Source organism: Rhinolophus sinicus, linkage group LG01 (genome assembly GCF_036562045.2).
Source record: "Rhinolophus sinicus isolate RSC01 linkage group LG01, ASM3656204v1, whole genome shotgun sequence".
Lineage (NCBI taxonomy): Eukaryota > Metazoa > Chordata > Mammalia > Chiroptera > Rhinolophidae > Rhinolophus > Rhinolophus sinicus.
In genome coordinates, this window is record NC_133751.1 from 11,616,885 (window position 1) to 11,636,349 (window position 19,465).

Consider the following 19,465-nt stretch of genomic DNA (forward strand, 5'->3'; position numbering starts at 1 on the left):
GAGAAATAAATGTCCCTTGCTTAAGCCTCTCAGTCTTTTGTTATAGCAGCCTGAGCGAACAAGACATGGGATTTTCCTGGATACCTAGTGTCAACATGAATCTCAAAGACCCATGAGGCCAGCCTGTGGCTGTAATCTTAGGGAAGAAACCTTCCTTGCTCCCTCCCCACTCTCCTGTTGCGTCCTACGTGACGAGAGTTGTGGGGAGCGAGGAGGCGGCGCAGGGTTAAGAAAAGACAGTAGTCATAAATAGAGTTTAAGCAGAGCAAGGGACCCCCAGTTTCAAGGACTGAATGGCCCAAGTCGACCTAGCATCAGCTTTTATTAGTTAGGTGGGGAAGTAAAGGAGATAAAGCTTGTCAATCTCAAGATCTGTGAATTCCATACATCATAATAGGAAACTGATTCAAGCCAATCACCCTTGCCTGCAGGCAACTGAACCATAAGTCTTAGGATGTTTGTACTTCCCCAAGGGACAAATCCTATATGCATATGAATAGATGGAGAGCACATCATTGAATCACTTCCCTTGCAGGTTTCCAGAAGGAATACAGCCACAGAGGCAGAGGCTTTCCTTAGCCTGAGGAATGTGGGGGGCTGTGCCCACCTATACAAACCCAGTGGGTTCTCCTGTTGGTCCCCACTCTGCTCCACCTGTACTAGGTTGCTTTCCACGTGGAAAGTCGTACCTGTCACTGGCTGACCAGACCAAACAGGGAGGCAAACACAAAGGTTTAGCAAAGTCCCTGAAAGGATCCATCTCACAGACTCTCCTTTCTTTGGGGGCAGGTACAAAGAAACAAACTGTTAAGCTGCTGCGTGGCAACACTCTCCTATCCCACCATATAGGCAGAATTCAACAAGCTTCCTTTCCTTCCTTCCTTCCTTCCTTCCTTCCTTCCTTCCTTCCTTCCTTCCTTCCTTCCTTCCTTCCTTCCTTCCTTCCTTCCTTCTTTCCTTCCCATTCTTTCTGCTTCCCTGCCTTCCTTTGTTTTTTTCTTTTGCCAGTGAGGACTTTTATCGTTTTACATCTTTTTAGACTTATGGAGCAGCCCTTCAAGGGAACCATATGAATTAGGAGATAAGGTTCTAACTGGGACTGACCCAGTGCCTGTTTTCTGTCTCATAGCTTTACAGTTAAAACCAAGGCTTCAGGGCGTGGGTTCCCAAGCTGGGTGGTACTGCTGTCGGGAAATGTGTGGGTGCAGTTTTGATTGTCACAGTGACTGGGGAATGTGAAAGGTATTTAGTGCCCATGGGCAAGAGAGGCTAAGTGTACATGCCAGGTATACAGTTTTGCTCCCAAAGAATTGTGCCTCTCCGAACAGCAAGTAGTTTTGTTACCGTACAAAAGGTCCAGCTGCTTGCCGCACGAAAGCCAAAACTCAAGAGGTGAGGTTGGTGGAAAGAAAAGTAGATTTTATTCCAAAATGCCATCATTCAGGGAAGACAGTGGACTCCCTGTCACAAAGACTGCCTTCTCTTAATACCACCAGAGGTGTTAATAGACATGACAGGAGGGGCAGAACAAAGGAAGCACAAGTTGGTCAGGCAACTTCAGGAAAAGGCCCTTCCTAGAGGCTGGTCTGCTCCAGGATCAGGAGTGAACCCCATACAGACGCAAAAATAAAACCCTCCCAAGTTACTGGGCCAGGTGTGCACACTGGTCTGAAGTAAACAGAACTATTGGAACTGATGTGCATAGTAAATGCACAGTAAACTGAGTCATCAAGGTTTGGGGGGAGGAGAGGAAGCCAAGAAAGGAAAAAAAAAAACTTTCAAAAAGTCCCAAGCCAAACCACTGTCAAATCGAATTACATCAGAGGTTTAAATATCAAAAATAGAAGTTATGGGATCACTGTTACAGCTTCTCTCCCTTTGGAAAACACTGCTTAGGGTTTGGGGACTGATGGATTTTCTCAGCACTGTCATGCATCGGGACTGGCTCACCACTCCAGCTTCCTTTATCTTTTCATTTTGGGCTCTGGGGATTTCTTGGAGCTCAGCTTTGGTATTAAAAAAAGATTTTGTTACATTTCATTTAGCATTCCTAAGTGTTTTGTAGAGGTAGGTTTTATTTGCTTGCTTTTCAGGATACCCAGTCCACAGTGTCGTTAACAATGAAAATCCTTTCATTTGTTTTCTCACTTTTTTATGAGCACCAGCTATCCTTCAGGTACATCATGTGCTCAGTGGGTATATGCAGGGCCACGGCATTTGGCTGTACAGGCGGGGAGGTGGGGGTGGGGTGGGTCACCATTCTGCAGACTACAGTGTGAATGGTGCCCCCTGGTGTCGTGCAGCCTACCTGCTCTGGGTAGTACTGAGTGGGCCTGTTCCCGCAACCTCACAGATTCGTGCTGTTAGCTGTGAGCTGTCAGCTCCCCAGTGGGGGTGACCCACTCTTCTGCTTCTTTCTGGCCCTGGCATCTCGGTCATTGCCACATATAAAGTATTCAATCACTTTTTTTCCCCATGGAAGTGACAATGTGACGTAGTTGATGTTGATGTCTATACCAAGGTAACTAAGCTGCTTTCTTTGACCACTACCATCCTGTTATAGAGTGAGAGAGTAAGTAAAAGAAATGCAAGGGTGGCCTGTTAGCTCAGTTGGTTAGAGCCTGGTGCTAATAACACCAAGGTTGCTGGTTCGATCCCCACATGGGCCACTGTGAGCTGCGCCCTCCTTAAAAAAGAAAAAGAAAAAAGGCATGCAAGAAAATCCTAGAGCCAGAGCAAAAGAGGGGCAACAGACAGAAACATCCACACCACACAAGGTGTGTTCAGTCATTGGTGCTTCATTCCAGATAAGGGGAAGGGGCCTCGAGGCTGTAGCCCTGGAGCAAAGATGCTCAGAGGTCGACTTCCTCCTGTAGCTTCTCAACCAACTTCAAATTTGAAACAGAGTTGTTACGGAGAGCAGGCCCTTCTGGGCGCGGTGTCAAGGTTCTTGGCGTCTCTAGCAAAGAATTGAAGGAGACACAGAAATACCGTGGTGAAAGAGCAGTTTATTAGAAGCAAAAGTACACTCCAAAGAAATAGGAATGGGCCAGAGCAAGAGAGTGGCTCAAAAGGTGCCGATTGGTGAGGACTTAGAGTTTTTATTTCCTTCTCATCTAGAATGGGCTACTCCTCCCTACATGTGGGGCCACTTGATTGGCACCTGTGATTGACAAGAGGCTATTACTTCATCTGTTTAGACTGCGCATGCATGTTCCTTCCCAGAATTCAGTCTGTTATAATGATATTAATGAACTTCCGGGCATATGTATATTATAATGATGGTATAATGAGGCTAAGGTGAGGGAAATGTCGTTGTAGCCTTTAATGCACAAGTGTGAGTGACTGGTCTAATCTAGTTAGGTATTTAGTATCCTTTAGCTTCCTTATAGTGGTTGAGGGCTATAGTGGATAAAGGAAAGATTTGGGCATGGAGGGGAGGTCTTCTGGGTGGTCGCTTTTCATAGGTCGTGTCAAACGTGCAGGAATGTCCGGAGACCCCATTCCTATCTCTAACTGCCTGCCTTATGTTCCCCTTGAGACACATGGTCCCCGTAAATCTCTATGGGTAATTGAGGGACAGGAGGTCTCTTATGTACCTGCTTCCTGCTGAATGTGGCCGTTATCCCTGCCTATCGGGGATTCACAGAATTCTCACCCTATCTGATCTTAAATGAGAGGAAGGGGTCTCGAGATCCGCCTGGAAGACCACGTTCACTTCCTTGGTTGGGGTGTGCTGGAAGCCTTGCTGGGGCATCATTTGTATCCCAATGGCCCCTAGATGAGGAGAGATAGATTTTGGTTAGAGTTAAAAGAAGCAGGACCCAAAGCCATCGACGCAAGGTGGCTGTGTGATAGAAATTCCGTTTAGCTTCATGGAGCCTGTGGTCTTTTCCTCTGGTTAATCCCGTCATTCGGGTGGTGTTGTTCCCCCAGGAGTGGGGCCTGGAATGGCCTGGAGTGGGGCAGGGGACTTCCTGTGATTCAGGCTAGGAACAATCTTTTGTTTAAGATTAAAAAGCTGATTTGAAAGGTGATTAAGATCAGGAACTAGGGAGATAAGAAATTAAGGAAAAGGAGATTTTAAAATTTCTGTAGTGGGGGGGCTCTCCTGATGTCAAGCGGCTCATGATTATAATGGCATCACTGGAGTAAGGCAGGCTCTTTGCAGACTGAGGTTTTCATCCAGAGACACAGGAAGTGGCTCTTTCCTCTCATTTCCTTCCTTCCTTCCTCCACTTCCCTTGCCTGCTCTCCTATCTGTCCCTCCCTTCCTTCCTTCTTTCTTTCTCTCTTGGCTGGTTACAGTGACAGTGCTGTCGTCCCTGATCCAGTGCCACACAGGTTGAATACCTCTGTCGTATCAGGCTCTCCAGAGGTTTCTAAATGACCGAGAGCCCTGCTACTCCAGGTGTGATCCATGGACTTGCAGTATTGATGAGTATCATCTCGGCCCTTGTGAGAAAGGCAGAACTTAGATCCAACCCAAGCCCATTGAATCTGAATTGACATAACGTACTTCCTGCAGGGCATTCAGATGCTCTTTGAATTTGGGAAGCCCTCCAGAGGAAAGTAATGCTCATGTTCTCTCCCTTCACGTTGGCACAGAATATGGTGGGAATTATGGGAATGTGGTGTTATGTTCATGGTTTGCTAGACTGAAAACAGACATCACAAGTGTTATGGACTGAATGTTTGGGTACCTGGGTCCACCTCCAAATACATCACATTGGGAGGGTTAGGGCTTTAACATGAATTTTGGGGGACACCATAACTATTATACATTATAATTAATAAAAATATACTATACTGGAAAATAATAATAGTAGTAGTAGCAATAAAAACAACAAAACGACCACTTACTGAGCCAAGATTCTGGAGCTTTTACTTGGAGGGTGTAACAATATATGCACACGTCCTGAGCGTAACCCCAGGCCCCTTTACACAGGGGTGACTTTTAACAATTTCTCTTCATGTCAACCCACCTTTTCTTCTGATTTCCCCCTGCAGGGCACGGCCTCAGCAGTGAACAGGGCAGTAGTGCCGAGACCGCTCCGGAGGAGACGGAAGGGCCAGACCTGGAATCCTCCGATGAGACTGATCACAGCAACAAGGTGAGAGATTTTCATTTTCACATCCCATGTCTGGAACCACCAAAGAGTCCCAGCTGACGCGTCACCTTTGCAGCTGTATGTGGATTGAAGGCCTCTCCATAGGATCGAGTGTTTTTTACTTCTGAGATGTCACTAAATAAGACATAAAATCCAAATTACAGCCTTGATAATAGACCCATGTGTGAGAATATAGGGCAGAAATCAGTCTTAATGAATCCCATTTCCTTCTTACATCTCTGGTTACAATGAAACAGCATCCGAAATGTGTGAGAGTGGGTCAGGTGGGCGGTCTTGGTGTTCATGGTTTCTGTGATGAACCCCTTTTGCGTGAGTTGTGTTCAGCTCTTATTAAAGGTGATCATCTTTTACATTAAAGGGAAGGAAACACTATGTTTATTAATCCACAAAGACTGTTCCTCTTTTGGTTGGGCACTGAGAAAGTTCGTGTTCTGACTCTTTGGTGCAAGCATGTGAATTTGTTTTTCATCATACATCATGCTTCTCTCGCACTCCACGGAGAGTTTCATGGGTCAATAACCTCTTCTCATCAGTCTTCAAAGTACAACGATTTGTAAACTCTGTGTTACCTATACCAAAAAGACCTCTCCGCGCCCCCCAGCAAAAGCAACTGTGTGTGATTATGCTTCTATATTTAGTCACCATTTTTTCACGTAAGGTTGTTGACACATTTATGTTGATTCCTCTCCCTCTCTCTCATTCTTTTGTTTGACATTTACCAGTCACTTAACCAGAGCAAATCATATAATTTTTAAATTATACCTTTGTTTTCCCATCTTCAATATCAGGGTGGTTCTTACCTTTGCCCAGTAGTGATCGGATGATTGGGTGGGTCAAATAATATCACTGTGGGAGAGCACATTGATAATGGAAATAGACTGTTCAAATATGAACTATTATGTTAAAAACTTCCATTTCTCCGAGTGTTCTTTTTGTCTCTCTCTGCATTTGTATATCTCTGTAGGACTTTGTTGAGTGCATGTTTGTCTGTCTCCCGCATCTCTTTTACCCGCATGTGTTTCTTTTTCACCACCATCGCATGCATCATCATTCCCAGTGTCTGTTTTAAACGGAGAACAGTGTAAAATTTCAAATTTGAAATTAATTTTAAAATTTATAAATTTAGTATTTACAGACTGAAAGGCTTTATGTTGCTGGTTAAATAAAACACAGATGAGTGGAAATATGCATGTTTCATTTAATGTAAAAAAAAAAAAAGCTTACTTAAAGTTACTTTTAATTTTTGTGGCCCTTACCTTATTTTTACCTACTTTTGGGTGGAGGGAGGGTCAGTCGCTCTCAGGTAAAACCGGTATGTCCATACTGAGGTCAGATATTTTGAAGGGTATTTATTTAGTTGTTATTGTTATTGAAACTAAAAATGTTAATTCCCAATTTCTAGTGTGATTTAGAAATACAGCTATTTTTCCTATTTCTAAAATTTTTTTTCTGAATGCTTTTTAACTTGGATCATTTTTACTCCCTGTAATAATAGCCCAGTGTTCTCATCCCTTTGTGGATTTTGAGATTGTTTCCATTTTAAATATATTGAGTCATTAGGTCCTACACAGACTCCTCTATAATATTAGGTTCTAGCCCTGGAGAGACAGGAAGTGGCCTCAGGGTTCTGTTGACTGACCCCTGGCATCTCTCTGACTTCCTGGTTTTTTCTCCAGAGAATTAGGCCCTAAAACTCACCTGGAACACACAAGGTCAAATGTAGGAACAGACAATGCTTTCCCTGGATTTCACTGTAGAAATGCACGGTGGGCTCTCATAAAAGAGACTTTCTTCCAAATAATTGACAACAAGTTTGGGTGACGATCTCAGTATTTTTAAAGATCATGTAACAGACCCCTTTGAAACCATAGGTTCACATTCCTTATCCCTGGGTTGGGGATCACTGTGTGTGATTCTGTACCCTGAAATACTCCCTAATTTTGGTTTGATTTTTATCTTTTTTATTTGAACTACTTTGTCATGCAACCCAAGTTCTTTCATTAAAATAGACTTTCATGAATTAAATTTCTCACTTAGGATATTTGGAAGCAAAAACCTTAAATTGAGCAAGTGGTTCTTGGAGGCTGGGTCCTACTATGTATTATTAATTATAAATGAGAGCTAATACTTATTTAGTGTTTTATATGTATTGGGCAATGTTTTATATTAACTCATCTCCTCTTTACAATACCCCTGAGGGAAAGATACTATTATTTCATCTATTTTATAGGAACAGAGAGGTTAAGCAACTCACTGAAGCTCACACAGCTCTGAGATGACAAAAACCAGGCCTTGTGTTGTTAACTGCTATGCTAAAACTAGGTTTGACCATATTGTTAAGGTCTGGTGTTAAATGTCAGGTTTCAAAAAAGGACAGAATTAATTAATTAGTGGTGCTGTAAGCCAATTAAATATATGTTCACTAGTCACATAAATATTTTCCTAATACTTAAGCTTTCTGGGTCTTTTTAAAAATGATTTAAAGTAAGAGCAAATATATATATCTTAAATTTCTTGATTAAGATTAAATTTTTTTTGATGCATCTCTTATGTCAGTGTGTAATTTTTCTTGAGAATAAAGTAAAAATTCATTTTTAAATTGCCTAAGCATGGAAGGGTGATTTAGCCTTCATTTGAATGCACCAGGCTGGGTGTAGAAATGTAAAAATGAACAAATGAATGAATGAAACACAAAATCATTTTTTATTCTGGCTAAACATTTGAGGGCTCTTGATTTATTTGTGTTTTAATATTTTTGCTATTCTTCATAAATTAATTGTCTTACGAGATATTGTCCAGGATGAAGAGAATGCATGTTGGAATTTTATGTGTTTTCCTTTTTTTTTTTTTCTAAAATAGCAGTTTTTGCTACACATGGCCCTTTGGGTTGAGCAAGTATATAATTGTGAGCTTGTTGAACGGTGGAATGTCACATCCCGGGGTGGGGGGAGGGGCTTGCACACCACAGGGGCCTTATCTCAGCCTTTTTCTTTGTAAGCAGCCTCCTTCCTCTGGTGATGGTGGGTGACAACCTCAAAGGGTCTCTCCCCACTGGCTACTTGTTTCCCTGCTTTTACTCCAAAACTCTTGTCTTTGGAAGTGAATGCTGATTAGCTCTGGGCAGTTGTGTCCTGCATACAGGCCCTCTGGCAGCTGTGATTTGTTTTCCATTTAGCAAATGTATTAGAATAATTTTCAGAACGTTTTTCATTCTGAAAGCCTCCCCCTCCCCCCTTTTAATCCCAATTGTGATTGTCTGAGAAATGTCTGCTCAGTAACAATAGCATTAGTGGAAAATGTGAACTGTTAAAAAAAAAAAAAAGAAGCAGCAGCAGCAGCACTGTGCTTTTTAGAGGCTGTTCCCTCCCGAATCAGTAAGGGGTGTCTTCAAAGTTGACCTGGTGGGTTGCATATTCCTGTGCTGTGCAGGGTGCTGGCCAGTCAGCTGCTCTTCGCCTGAGAAGTAGAGACAGGCGCATCCTGAAGAGGCATTTTCTGCTTTGTTATATTTTTTTTGCTTCTTTTTGGTTCTCCCTTTCTGGAACTTTTGCTGGCTAGCCAGGTGGAATCAAAGCATGCATTCTTGTCCACGGCTGAGCCTTTGACACCATCGCAGAGGGCACCGAAAGGGACGTGGATGGGTGCTGCTCTGGGCTTGGACTGTCGCTGCCCTTTCTGTGTGGAGAGGCAGCTGTAGGTTTTGCTGGGAGAGCTGGCTTGGGCTGGGAGAGCCCGCATGGGCTGTCTCTGTGAGAGGATGCTCTCTTGGGAGCGGGAAGGCGTTCAGTTTGCTGGGAGTATTTTAAGAAACTTCTGTTTCTGTGCTGAACACGTCAGGTGGTAGAATTACCATGAGAATATATTCCTGATGATGTCTGCACTGTGGAAAATAAAGCGCAAGCCCAGGACTGAAAACAATGACAAGTCTGGTGATTCTGTATATCGGTCACTTCATCTGGTGAGCACGTTTGAATTCTACCTTGCTAGTAGCCTCGTTTAGGTTACGACTTTCCAGCTGAATTTGTTTCCTGATCCAAAGGATGGTGATTATGATTGTCCTATTTCTCCATATGCTATCCTTTGCCCTCTAGAGCCGGGTATTGGTGAAAAATATATATTTTAGCATGGGGGTGGGGCATCAGTAGTTGGTGTGAAGTTGAATTTGCTTAAGAATCTTTACACTTATCTATATTTGCCTTCTCAAATGGCAGAAAGATGTATTTTTTTTTAACTGTTGTGTGGATTTCCCCCCTTTCTTTTCGTTGGTGGGATTTTGAGTGTGTTTGTGTTATTTGCATGGCAAGTCTCCCCTCTCCCCATGTCTAATTGAGAAGTCTGTACAGCAAGCATTTCTGGAAGGAGGGTGTTTGACTTGCCTCCTATAAAGTCTTAGGTGTTTTTGACTTCATTTCTGCTTACCTGAGGAGACGGGTATAGAAATGTTGGCTTAGGGGATGTGTTAACAGTTTAATGTCAAGTGACCTATATTGTAGACGTGTAATACACGTTGACTCCCTAATAAGAAAATGTAGTGAGTGGGTTAATAGTCAGGAATAATTTAATAAAATTAAATTAAACCTTTTAATAGTTTAATGTTAACACCAGAGTCTGTCGACTATTAGATTTTGTGTCATTTAATGAAACTTGAACTTTGACTGTGTCTATGACTTATTTCCCGAAATAACCTTTGCTTTCCTGGATATTTCTTCTTCAAAGTTTGTTCAAAAGGAGACCAAAAAGGTGATTGAGAACTATAGGCATTACCATTGTGTATTAGGTTGGTGCAAAAGTAACGGCGGTTTTGCAATTATTTTTAACCTTTTAAACCGCAGTTACTTTTGCACCAACCTAATATAATGGTCTCTGAAATTATGGAGTACTTTGCTTTGGTGTTTGTCTCCTAGAAAAGCTTAAGGAAAGGTTATAAGATTTTAGGTCACTTGGGCCCCTTTGAAATCTGTGGGATGTGTTAAATTGTTCATACTCAAAGGGACAGTTTTAGAACTCTGAACTCACCTAGAGATAGAAGTTGCCTTTAGTGGTTGCATAACAGGAAGAGTTTAAACAGCTGGTAGCTTCAGTTGATAGTGTATACTTAAAAGCCTACCCCCCTCTTTCTGTGCTTTCTTTTCATCTGCCACAGGAAGAAAGCGATATTATAAACATTGAGCTTCATGCTGGCCTCAGTAAAGTGGCCTGTTTCCTCCTGTAATTGTCCTATTCTTCTCTGTGTGTTGGTTGGATAATTCTTGGTCCTGACAGTGGGACAGCTCTGTTGCCCTTTAACAGCTTCAAACTGGCAGCTCTGAAAGGCTGAGTGCTTTTCCGTTTCCAGGGTGACTGATTGCCGTCCTTAAGTGGGGAGAGGTTTATACTTCTCCCATTGGCCGAACCTTGACTGCCTTTTCCTTCTCAGCAACCCTCCCTTACTTGTCCCAATTCCAGAAAACTTGGCTTTCAGGAGTGTGTGGAGAACCTCCCATAGCAGCTACCTTTCTGGGCACTTCTGGCTCTAGCATCTGGTGGAGAATGACCAGGAAGTCACACTCAGTGTTAGAGTGGGAAAACCACCGCCCTCGGCTTCTCCTGCATCCTATGTCTTGGCTAAGCTGATGGATTTTGATGTAAAGAAGTTTGGCCACACTATGGGGGCAGGGGGACTTAAGAACTGGGCGGAAATATATAAAATCTCTGGGTTAGAGGTATTCTAAAGAAGGCCTACATTTCCTGATGGCTTGTAAAGATATTTGGGGGGTAATATTTTGATAAAACAAGATCCTCAAACTTGATGACATTCTTTTAAGTTAATTGTTTCCAAGCAAAAATTTTATTTGTAAATGACACCCTTTGACAATATACACATCCTAACTTCTAATTCTATATTTTTAAGTTCTTTATTTAACAGGTAATGGATAGTAAAAAGATTACCTCCATTTCAACTCAGCTCCTTGTGATTTACCTGAGAGTTTATACCTTGAACCAGAGAACGGAGTTGCCCCCTCCTCAACTTCAGAGACCATCTGGCTAAATCTATCCTAAGCTCAGGAATGTGTCTAAGAAAGAAGGGCTCTGACCTTTCACAAGAGGACTCAAGGGGATTTGTAGGTATCCCGTGGGAGGGTAGGTCCTAATATAACTCAGGACTTGATTCATGGGAGAGAAAAGGGAGTCACCTGGCTTGGGTAGGAAAGGTGGGTAGGAGCTGCTGGGTTTGGCACTAAAGGCTTCACCCATATCACACTAACCTGAGCTCTCCCCCACGGGCCTGTTTATGGACATCAGACCTGAGAGGTGGTGAACTTGACACAGCCAAAGTCACACCCTTAAAAGTGGGAATCTCAAAGTCTTGATGGTGAAACCGAGGGAATGAAAACCCAGGAACTCCACTCCACCTTCCATTATTATAACCAAGAAACAGCCGAGAATGGCAGCCAGTCAGTCTGGCATGAATTGGGAGCACAAGGGGAAGTAGCTTTTGGAATTTCCTGCCTTTAATCTGTGTCAGAGTCCCAAGGTTATAACTTTGGCCCTTTCTTAAAGTGTGGGACATCCTTGGTATAATGCACGAGGACGCTGGATATCACAAGTTGGATGGCAACTTGTCTAAATGGTAAAACTGCAGAAAGGTGTGCTATTTCTCTGATGGAAATGCAGTGATGGCTTTATTTATCATGAGTAGTAGCTTTGATGTTAATTTGCATGTAAGTGACAGGCAGCTGTAGTTATGGTTGGGGTGTTTAGAAAAGCATTGTGTAAGCGAAGGTGCCAGTTACGTATTTGCTCAGATAGGTTCATTTGCCAAGTGCCAACTCAATGCAACAAGGGGGAGTTTGGGATAAGCTGGAGGGCGGGGCAGTTACTTGTCAGCTCTTCTCACCATTCGCCCATAGGATTCTCATTTCGGTGAGGCTTCCTCTACCCCCCATGTCTGTTATTATGCAATTGCCTGTACAGTTATCATTGGATCACCCAAAAGATGTGTAGACATTTTTGTTTAAATGGATCTGTTTGTTCCTTTTTAATTTTTACAACAAAGCCATAGTTAACTGTATGTTTAAGGGCAAATTAAGTTAGTAAAACCCTAACATAACAAAATAAAACTGTTTGGGTTATTTCTATTGAAATAAGCTTTGATTAAAAACAAATAGTCTTTCTTTTGTAACAGCCTTGTTGAAATATAATTCATATACCATACAGTTCAGTCCATTTGGGTGAGGTTTTGGTTTGTTTGTTTTGTTTGTTTGTTTTTTTGTCAGTCACCAAAGAGATCATTCTCTGTGGGAATATTCAGTGTCTGAAACACTGATTCCATAGAGAACAGTGAATAGTGTCACTGACAGGTGACTAATACTTTCTGGCAAGTAAGACCCGTGTTAATGCGAGCAATAATTAAGCTGTGGTAATTGTCAGAGAGTTGGAATAACAATTATGGATTTGCTCTTGGCTCTCCTCGTCCCTGTCATGACATTGACGCTGATGCACCCTTGTTAGGTTGTGATTTCCTGTGTCCTTGTGCTGTCTTTATTCCAGACTTCCTTTTGACATATGCTAATGAGGGAAAGGCACGTTAATGTTAGCTGCCCTCTTCTGGGTTGAAAAATTGCCCTCATGGAATACACTTGGTTTTGGCTCCTCTACAAAGTGCCAGCCTTGACTTTCAGCTCTTGGCACCAACTGTTATTTTTTTTTGGTGGGGGGGTGTTCTTCCCATGTTCCTCCTGGGTAGGTGGGTGATGGAAGTAATTCTCTAAGTGCACAGGTCTGTACTGGAAACACTTGGTGCATAGGGATGAATTAGACAGTAGAAGCAGGGGAGTGGAGTATGAGAAGGCAGCCACTGCCTTCAAGAAGACACCCATCCATCATTTGTAGAGAGGTGTATTTGAACAGATATCAAGAAATTAGATTTTGTGCTACAAAGTAGCCTCTGGAGTAATTCCATAAAGTTTTAAAAAATACTGGCACTTGCACAACCCGCCTGGAGGTTCTGATTAAATGGATCTGGAGGGGTCACTGGGCACTGGGAGGTTTACAGCCCCTCCCCTCCTCCAGGTGATTCTCTGACACTATGCGGTTTTTCAGCTGCCCAGTCGACAGCCCATGCTTTGGAGAACTGTTTTCCATAACTTGAAAATTTGGAATTTTAGAATCCTATCATCCTAAACCTTGCACCAGAACCGTCCCAGACAGAGATTAGGTACAGACTGGGCTCTCTCACTGAGGTCTAGTTCAGGACCCAACACCCCTTATTCTTAGAGGGGAGTGGTATCTTTCTGCCTTTCAGGAAGCTGGAGAGATAGAAACTTTTTAAAAATATATGGGTATCTGTTATTATCTAGAAAGTTGCCTCAGTGTCAGTTTTTAACAAAGCCTGGAAGAATCTTAGCTTGTGAAATCGTCTTTCAACATGACAAAGTAGATAGAGCACACTTAACTAGGAGTCTGATGATTAATAAGCTTTGCATTTTGGGTGAAATGCGCTTAACGTCTCTCTATCTCCAGCTCCTCATTGGTAAGCTTCTCACAGAGTAGTTAAGAATACAGACTTAGAACCACACTGCCTGGTTCAGATCCTAGCTCTGCCACTTTCGAGCTGTGCAATCTTGCATGAGTTACTTAACCTCTCTGGGCCTCCATTGTCTCAACTATTACATGGGAATGATAATAGCCCTTACTTACCATGTGGGAGGATTAAATACATCAGACCAGTGCCTGGCATGCAGTGAACACTCAGTATATGTTAGCAATTGCTATTATGGTTGTTCTGAGCATTCAGCAGGCTCTCAAATATGTGGAGTAATTTGGGGAAGGAGAGATGAAATTCGTGTGTGGCAGTTCATCAACTCAGAGGAACACCGTTGGGAAGGACAGATGTCAGATGGGTGTCTCGAATGAGTGATAACTTCGTCTGCCTTGCCTTTTCAACTGTGCTCTGAAGAGTACGGAACAGGTGGCCGCCTTTTGCCGCAGTCTGCATGAGATGAACCCCAGTGACCAGAGCCCATCTCCTCAGGATTCCACCGGGCCTCAGCTGGCCACCATGAGGCAGCTGACAGACGCCGATAAGCTGCGCAAGGTGATCTGTGAGCTCCTGGAGACCGAGCGCACCTACGTGAAAGTACGTCTGTTCTCCTGCAGGGCCTGCCTGCCCTCCCCCTCTGAAGGGGGGAACTTTGCGTGGTTATACGGTTTTTGTCTAACAACAAAGACAAGTCATGGAAATGAAGACTATCTTGTTCTCAAGGATAGAAGTTGGCCTTTATTCTGAATGTTAAGATTTTCTTTTGTGTTTTAAGGAAGCATATCAATTCTTACAGCAATTCATTCGTGTGTGTGTGTGTGAGCTAACTAAAAGGAGATGACGGTGTGAATATTAAGTGATCCTTCTGACCTTTCTAAATATGTTGTTGAGCTAATACTAAAATTGAATTTAGTTTTGAAAAATTTGTTATTTTCAGAATCTAATTTGAGTCTAGGCAGAAGGGTATCAGCTCTGTTTTCATTGTGTTATTACTTGTTCTGACATTTACTTATATTCCTATAATTATAGTTATATTCTATATTATTTCTATATAATTGATAATATATATTTACATAATACATATAACTTTATAATTTCCAACAATTCCTAGAACTATAATAAGGTATTTCTATATATACTTTAGTTATACATTATAACTAATGTGTGATCTATTTTGAATGATCTGCTTTAGTCTTTAAATCAAGGGTCAGCAAATTATGGTCCTCAGACCATGTCTAGCCTTCTGCTTGTTTTTACAAAAAAAAATTTTATTGGAACACAGCCACACTCATTCATTTATGTGTTATCTGCCACTTTCCTGTTACAGCAGCAGAGTTAAGTCATGACAGAGACCATATGGCCTGCAAAGCCTGAAATATTTACAGAGAAGGTTGGCTTACTGCTGCTTTAATGGACCTTAATAACCTAATGTCTGTAAAATTAGCATTTGGGACGCAATCTTTTTTTCTTTTTCTTTTTTTTTTTTTACCCTTTAGGTTATTTATAGACTTTTAAATGTGCTAACGAGACATTCTTTCAACCCGTAGGATTTAAACTGTCTCATGGAGAGATACCTAAAACCTCTTCAAAAAGAAACTTTTCTCACCCAAGATGAGGTATGGTGGAAGTTATCTTGATTCTGTAAGGGTCACAGTGCAATTTGATTTGGTGAAGAAGGAGTGGGGAGTGCACATAAACCGAAAGCATTTTGCATTCATTTAATCATAATAAATAGGTCAAATTATTGCCTGTTAAGCTGTTGGCTTGCACTCAGAGTAAGGGGCTACCCTTACCCGCTGGTGGTGGGATCATTAATTAATGAGTTTTGGTAGAAAAACTTTGAAATCAGAAGCAAATAAAGTTTCTGAATACTAATGCAATATGAGGTGGAGTAAATTCTTTTTCATTTTCCAGCTTGATGTACTTTTTGGAAATTTAACTGAAATGGTAGAGTTTCAAGTAGAATTCCTTAAAACTCTAGAAGATGGAGTGAGACTGGTACCTGATTTAGAAAAACTTGAGAAAGTCGATCAATTTAAGGTAAGTTACATTCTCAAATAATGTAAAACTGTCCTAACGTCATGGGTGCGTTATCCTGTCGGTCAAGTTGAATCTCCTGATAATTCATCACAGGAGGCATTATACCCTTTTTGGTGAGTTCTTGTGCTTATGCCAGAGAGGGTCAATTCGTAGGGGGTTCTAGGGGTAAGGGGTGGCAGGGGGAGGCAGTTGACTGTCCTGCTTGTCTGGCTAAGGTGAAACCAATGCCATCAACTTGCATTAAACGGTACATCTGCTGGCTTTTACTTTGGAAGAGGTACCAACGTTGATCTTTTGTTCTGTCTATATAGGGCCTTGAATACTTGGTATTAGCAAGTTAGACTTGCACCCTTGGTTTCCCAGTAAACAAATTTATCCTGTTCTGGAAAACTGCTGAATGGAAATACTTATCATTATCCAGGAGGAAGACAGTCGCCCAGCACACATGTCCTTGCTGCTGTATTGAGAATTTATGACTAGTGCCTTAGTGAGGGTGCTCACAGCTCATTTCCTCTCCCTTGGTTGACTTTCCTGTATTGTATAGATTTCCTGTGTTGCACTTGCAATTGACTAAGCTCACTGATTCGTGTACAACAATGCTGGCTTACATGTCACCCTCATATACTTTTAAAAATCAGATTGATTGAGGTAAAATTGACATATAGTACTCTGCATATATTTAAAATGTATAATCTGATAAATTTTGACATATGTATACACCTGTGAACCATCAACATAATCATCAGCCCGAACGTTTGTTCCTGCTCTTTTGTGATTCCTGTCTCCTGCCACTTCCTTCCACGTCTGCTTCCTGTTACCATAGATTAGTTTGCATTCTGGAATTTCATGTACATGGAATCATTGCAGTGTAGGCTTTTTTCACGTGGCTTCTTTTAATTGGCGTAATTATATTGAGCTTAAACTATGATGCTACATCATCTGTCAATAGTTCATATTGTTTCATTGCCAGGCAATATTCCATCATGGATATAGGACTACATTTTGCTATCCTTTCACCTTTCTTGGGCACCTGGGTTGTTCCCAGTGTTTGATTACAAATAAAGTTGCTGTGAACATTTGTGTGTAAGTTTTAGTATGGATATATGTTTTCATTTCTCTTGGGTAGTGGAGTGAAGTGGTTGGATCATACGGTAAGAGTATGCTTAACTTTAAGAAACTGCCAAACTGTTTTCAAAAGTGGTTGTACCAGTGTACATTCTCACCAGTTGTTTCTCCACACTCTTACAAGGAGGTCAGCTCTCTCTTTTTAATTTTAGCCATTCTACATGTATGTAATAGCACCTCACTGTGGCTTTAATTTTAATGTCCTCAGTGACATGATAGTGAACATCTTTTATGTGCTTATTTGCCTTCAATATGTCCTCTTCGGTGAAGTGTCTGCTATGTCATTTGCCCATTTATTTTATTGGGTTGTTTGTTTTCTTATTACTGAGTTTTTAAAGTTCTTTGAATGTGTTGATTTTAAGTCCTTTATCAGATATTTGATTTGTAAATACTGTCTTCGCTTTGTCTGAGCCTTGTCTTTTCATACAGTGTCTCTCAAGGAGCAGAAGTTTTAAATTTTGATGAAGTCCAGTTTTTCAAATTTTTCCTTTTGGGCAGGTTCATACTTTTGGTATCATTCTATGAAATCTTTGCCTAAACCAGGGTCATAAAGATTTTCTCCTAGAAGTTTTGTAGTTTGGGTATTTACATTTAGGTCTCTGACCTGTTTTGAATTACATTTGTTATGGTGTGATGTATGAATCAAATTCAATTTTTTTTTTTTTGCATATGATTATCTAATTTTTCTAGCACTATTTGTTGAAATGACAATTCTTCTGTCCTTTTCCACTGAATTATTTTTGCTCTTATGTTGAACTTGGGTTCGGTTGTCTATATATGTGTGAGCACCTATACATTTTGACTCTAACACTTGCAGAAACCTGGCTGTATAATGTTAGTACACAGGTTTAGGAGCTGAGGTTTTATCTCAGTATGTTTTTGTGTCATCTCTTTACAGTATCTCTCTGCTATAGGAGCTATTTAGAATATACACACATTCAAACCCTTAACATATTAATATATACTATATATAGTTATATATTTTTATTTGGATATAATTTCAGACTTACAGAAAAGTTGCAAGAATTCCTGGACACCCTTCAGCCAGATCCCCCCAGTGTTAACATTTGACCATATTTGCATTATTCTCTCTCTCCCTTCCTGTCTTCTGTATGTATATACGTGTGCGTGTGTGTCTATGCATATCTAGAATATAATTTTTTCCCTGAGCCATTTAAGAGTAAGTTGCAGGCATGAGTACTTTAGCCCTAAGTATTGCGTACACTTCACTTTTCTGTGTTCATAAATTGCTTGGGGAAGTTCAGGGTGGTTATGCTATCCATTTGAAATACAGTTTGGTTCATTGGTTTCTGTTTGTAATAATATACATTTTCTAAATTGGTAAATTAATTAATATGACAGTACAACACCATGATAAGGGCCAGTAGTTTGTGAGTTAATAAAAAAAAGTTGCTTAACCTGGAACGTAATAAAAAAAGACACAGACATACCTTAAAATACTTGATTTTAACCTAAAATATCAAACATTGTATTCATACATCAGTCTTGTGCTGTGTGTGTGGGGCCTGTTCTTTGAGTTTAGGTCCAATAAATCACTTCAGGAGAATTTGGTTATCAGAACTGTGATATGAACATGACTGTATTATAAGCAGTTATTCTAGGGAAGGATTGGTGCGTTGATTATTTTGTTTTGTTTTGTTTTTGTTTTTGTTTCAGGTGTACAAAACAATGCAATAATTAGACATACCCCTCACAAAGTGATAATCCCCTCCCCCAATCTACTACCCCTCTGACATCGTATAAAGCTGTTACAATTCCATTGACTCTATTCCCTATGCTGTACTCCACATCCTGTGACTATATTTCCCCGAAAATAAGACCTAACTGGAAAATAAGCCCTAGCATGATTTTTCAGGATGACATCCCCTGAACATAAACCCTAATGCGTCTTTTGGAGCAAAAATTCATGTAAGACCCAGTCTTATTTTCGGGGAAACATAGTATATATTAAATTATAGTTGACATTCAATATTACTCAGCTTCAGCTTCAGGTGTACAGCGTGGTCTCCCTAATAAGACAAGTGTGCATCTGAGACCCTACAAAACCTTTGGTGTGTTGATTCTTTTAGCAAGTTTACTCTAAACAGTCACTGTTGTAAGCTCCATTTAAGTGGGACCCTCTTTCTTCCCTGACCTCATGTCACTGGTTTATTGCATAGTCTGACAACCTCCATTCCATCCATAAGGCATGACGCCTGATACACGTGGAATAGTCGTGGCCTTCTCTCCAGCACCTCTGATTTGGGTTCTAACAGTCCTCACTCCCAGATGTGTCACTGTTGGTATCCGCCATTGCTGCTTTGTTTCCATCCTGTTTGTCTATTTGGCCAAAAATATAAAAACTTTTCAAAGTATTCAAACTGTGTTGTGCAGAACACTAGTCCTAAGGAATACTCAAAAAAAAAAAAAAAATAGTTCTGAGGTCAAATATGTTTTGACAAAATTCCCCTTGGAAATTTGGAATGTCTGTTAGCCAATCAGAGGCTTTCTGAAACACAGGGGACACGCGGTCTCCAGGTATACGCCCCTCATATTTGGGCACATTTTGCCCCTGAGATTGTGTTTTAAGGCCGGAAGATTAAATGAATACCTTAGTGTTCTCTCTGTGGCTGCTCTGCAAGTGCTT

At 41.2% G+C, this 19,465-nt stretch overlaps 1 protein-coding gene across 9 annotated transcripts in view; it reads left to right on the forward strand.

Moving 5' to 3' along the window:
- The window catches only part of TIAM1 (TIAM Rac1 associated GEF 1), a 360,045-nt gene that overhangs the window by 313,944 nt on the left and 26,636 nt on the right, over window positions 1-19,465 (forward strand). For 8 of the 9 annotated variants that reach the window (XM_019730167.2, XM_074326168.1, XM_074326172.1 and 5 more), the window contains 4 exons: window positions 5,011-5,114; window positions 14,071-14,250; window positions 15,201-15,269; window positions 15,568-15,693. In XM_019730167.2, the coding sequence (XP_019585726.1) occupies window positions 5,011-5,114; window positions 14,071-14,250; window positions 15,201-15,269; window positions 15,568-15,693 (479 nt within the window). Of the gene's footprint in view, window positions 1-5,010; window positions 5,115-8,766; window positions 9,091-14,070; window positions 14,251-15,200; window positions 15,270-15,567; window positions 15,694-19,465 lie in introns of those variants that run through there. The other variant, XM_074326190.1, reaches the window with a different exon arrangement.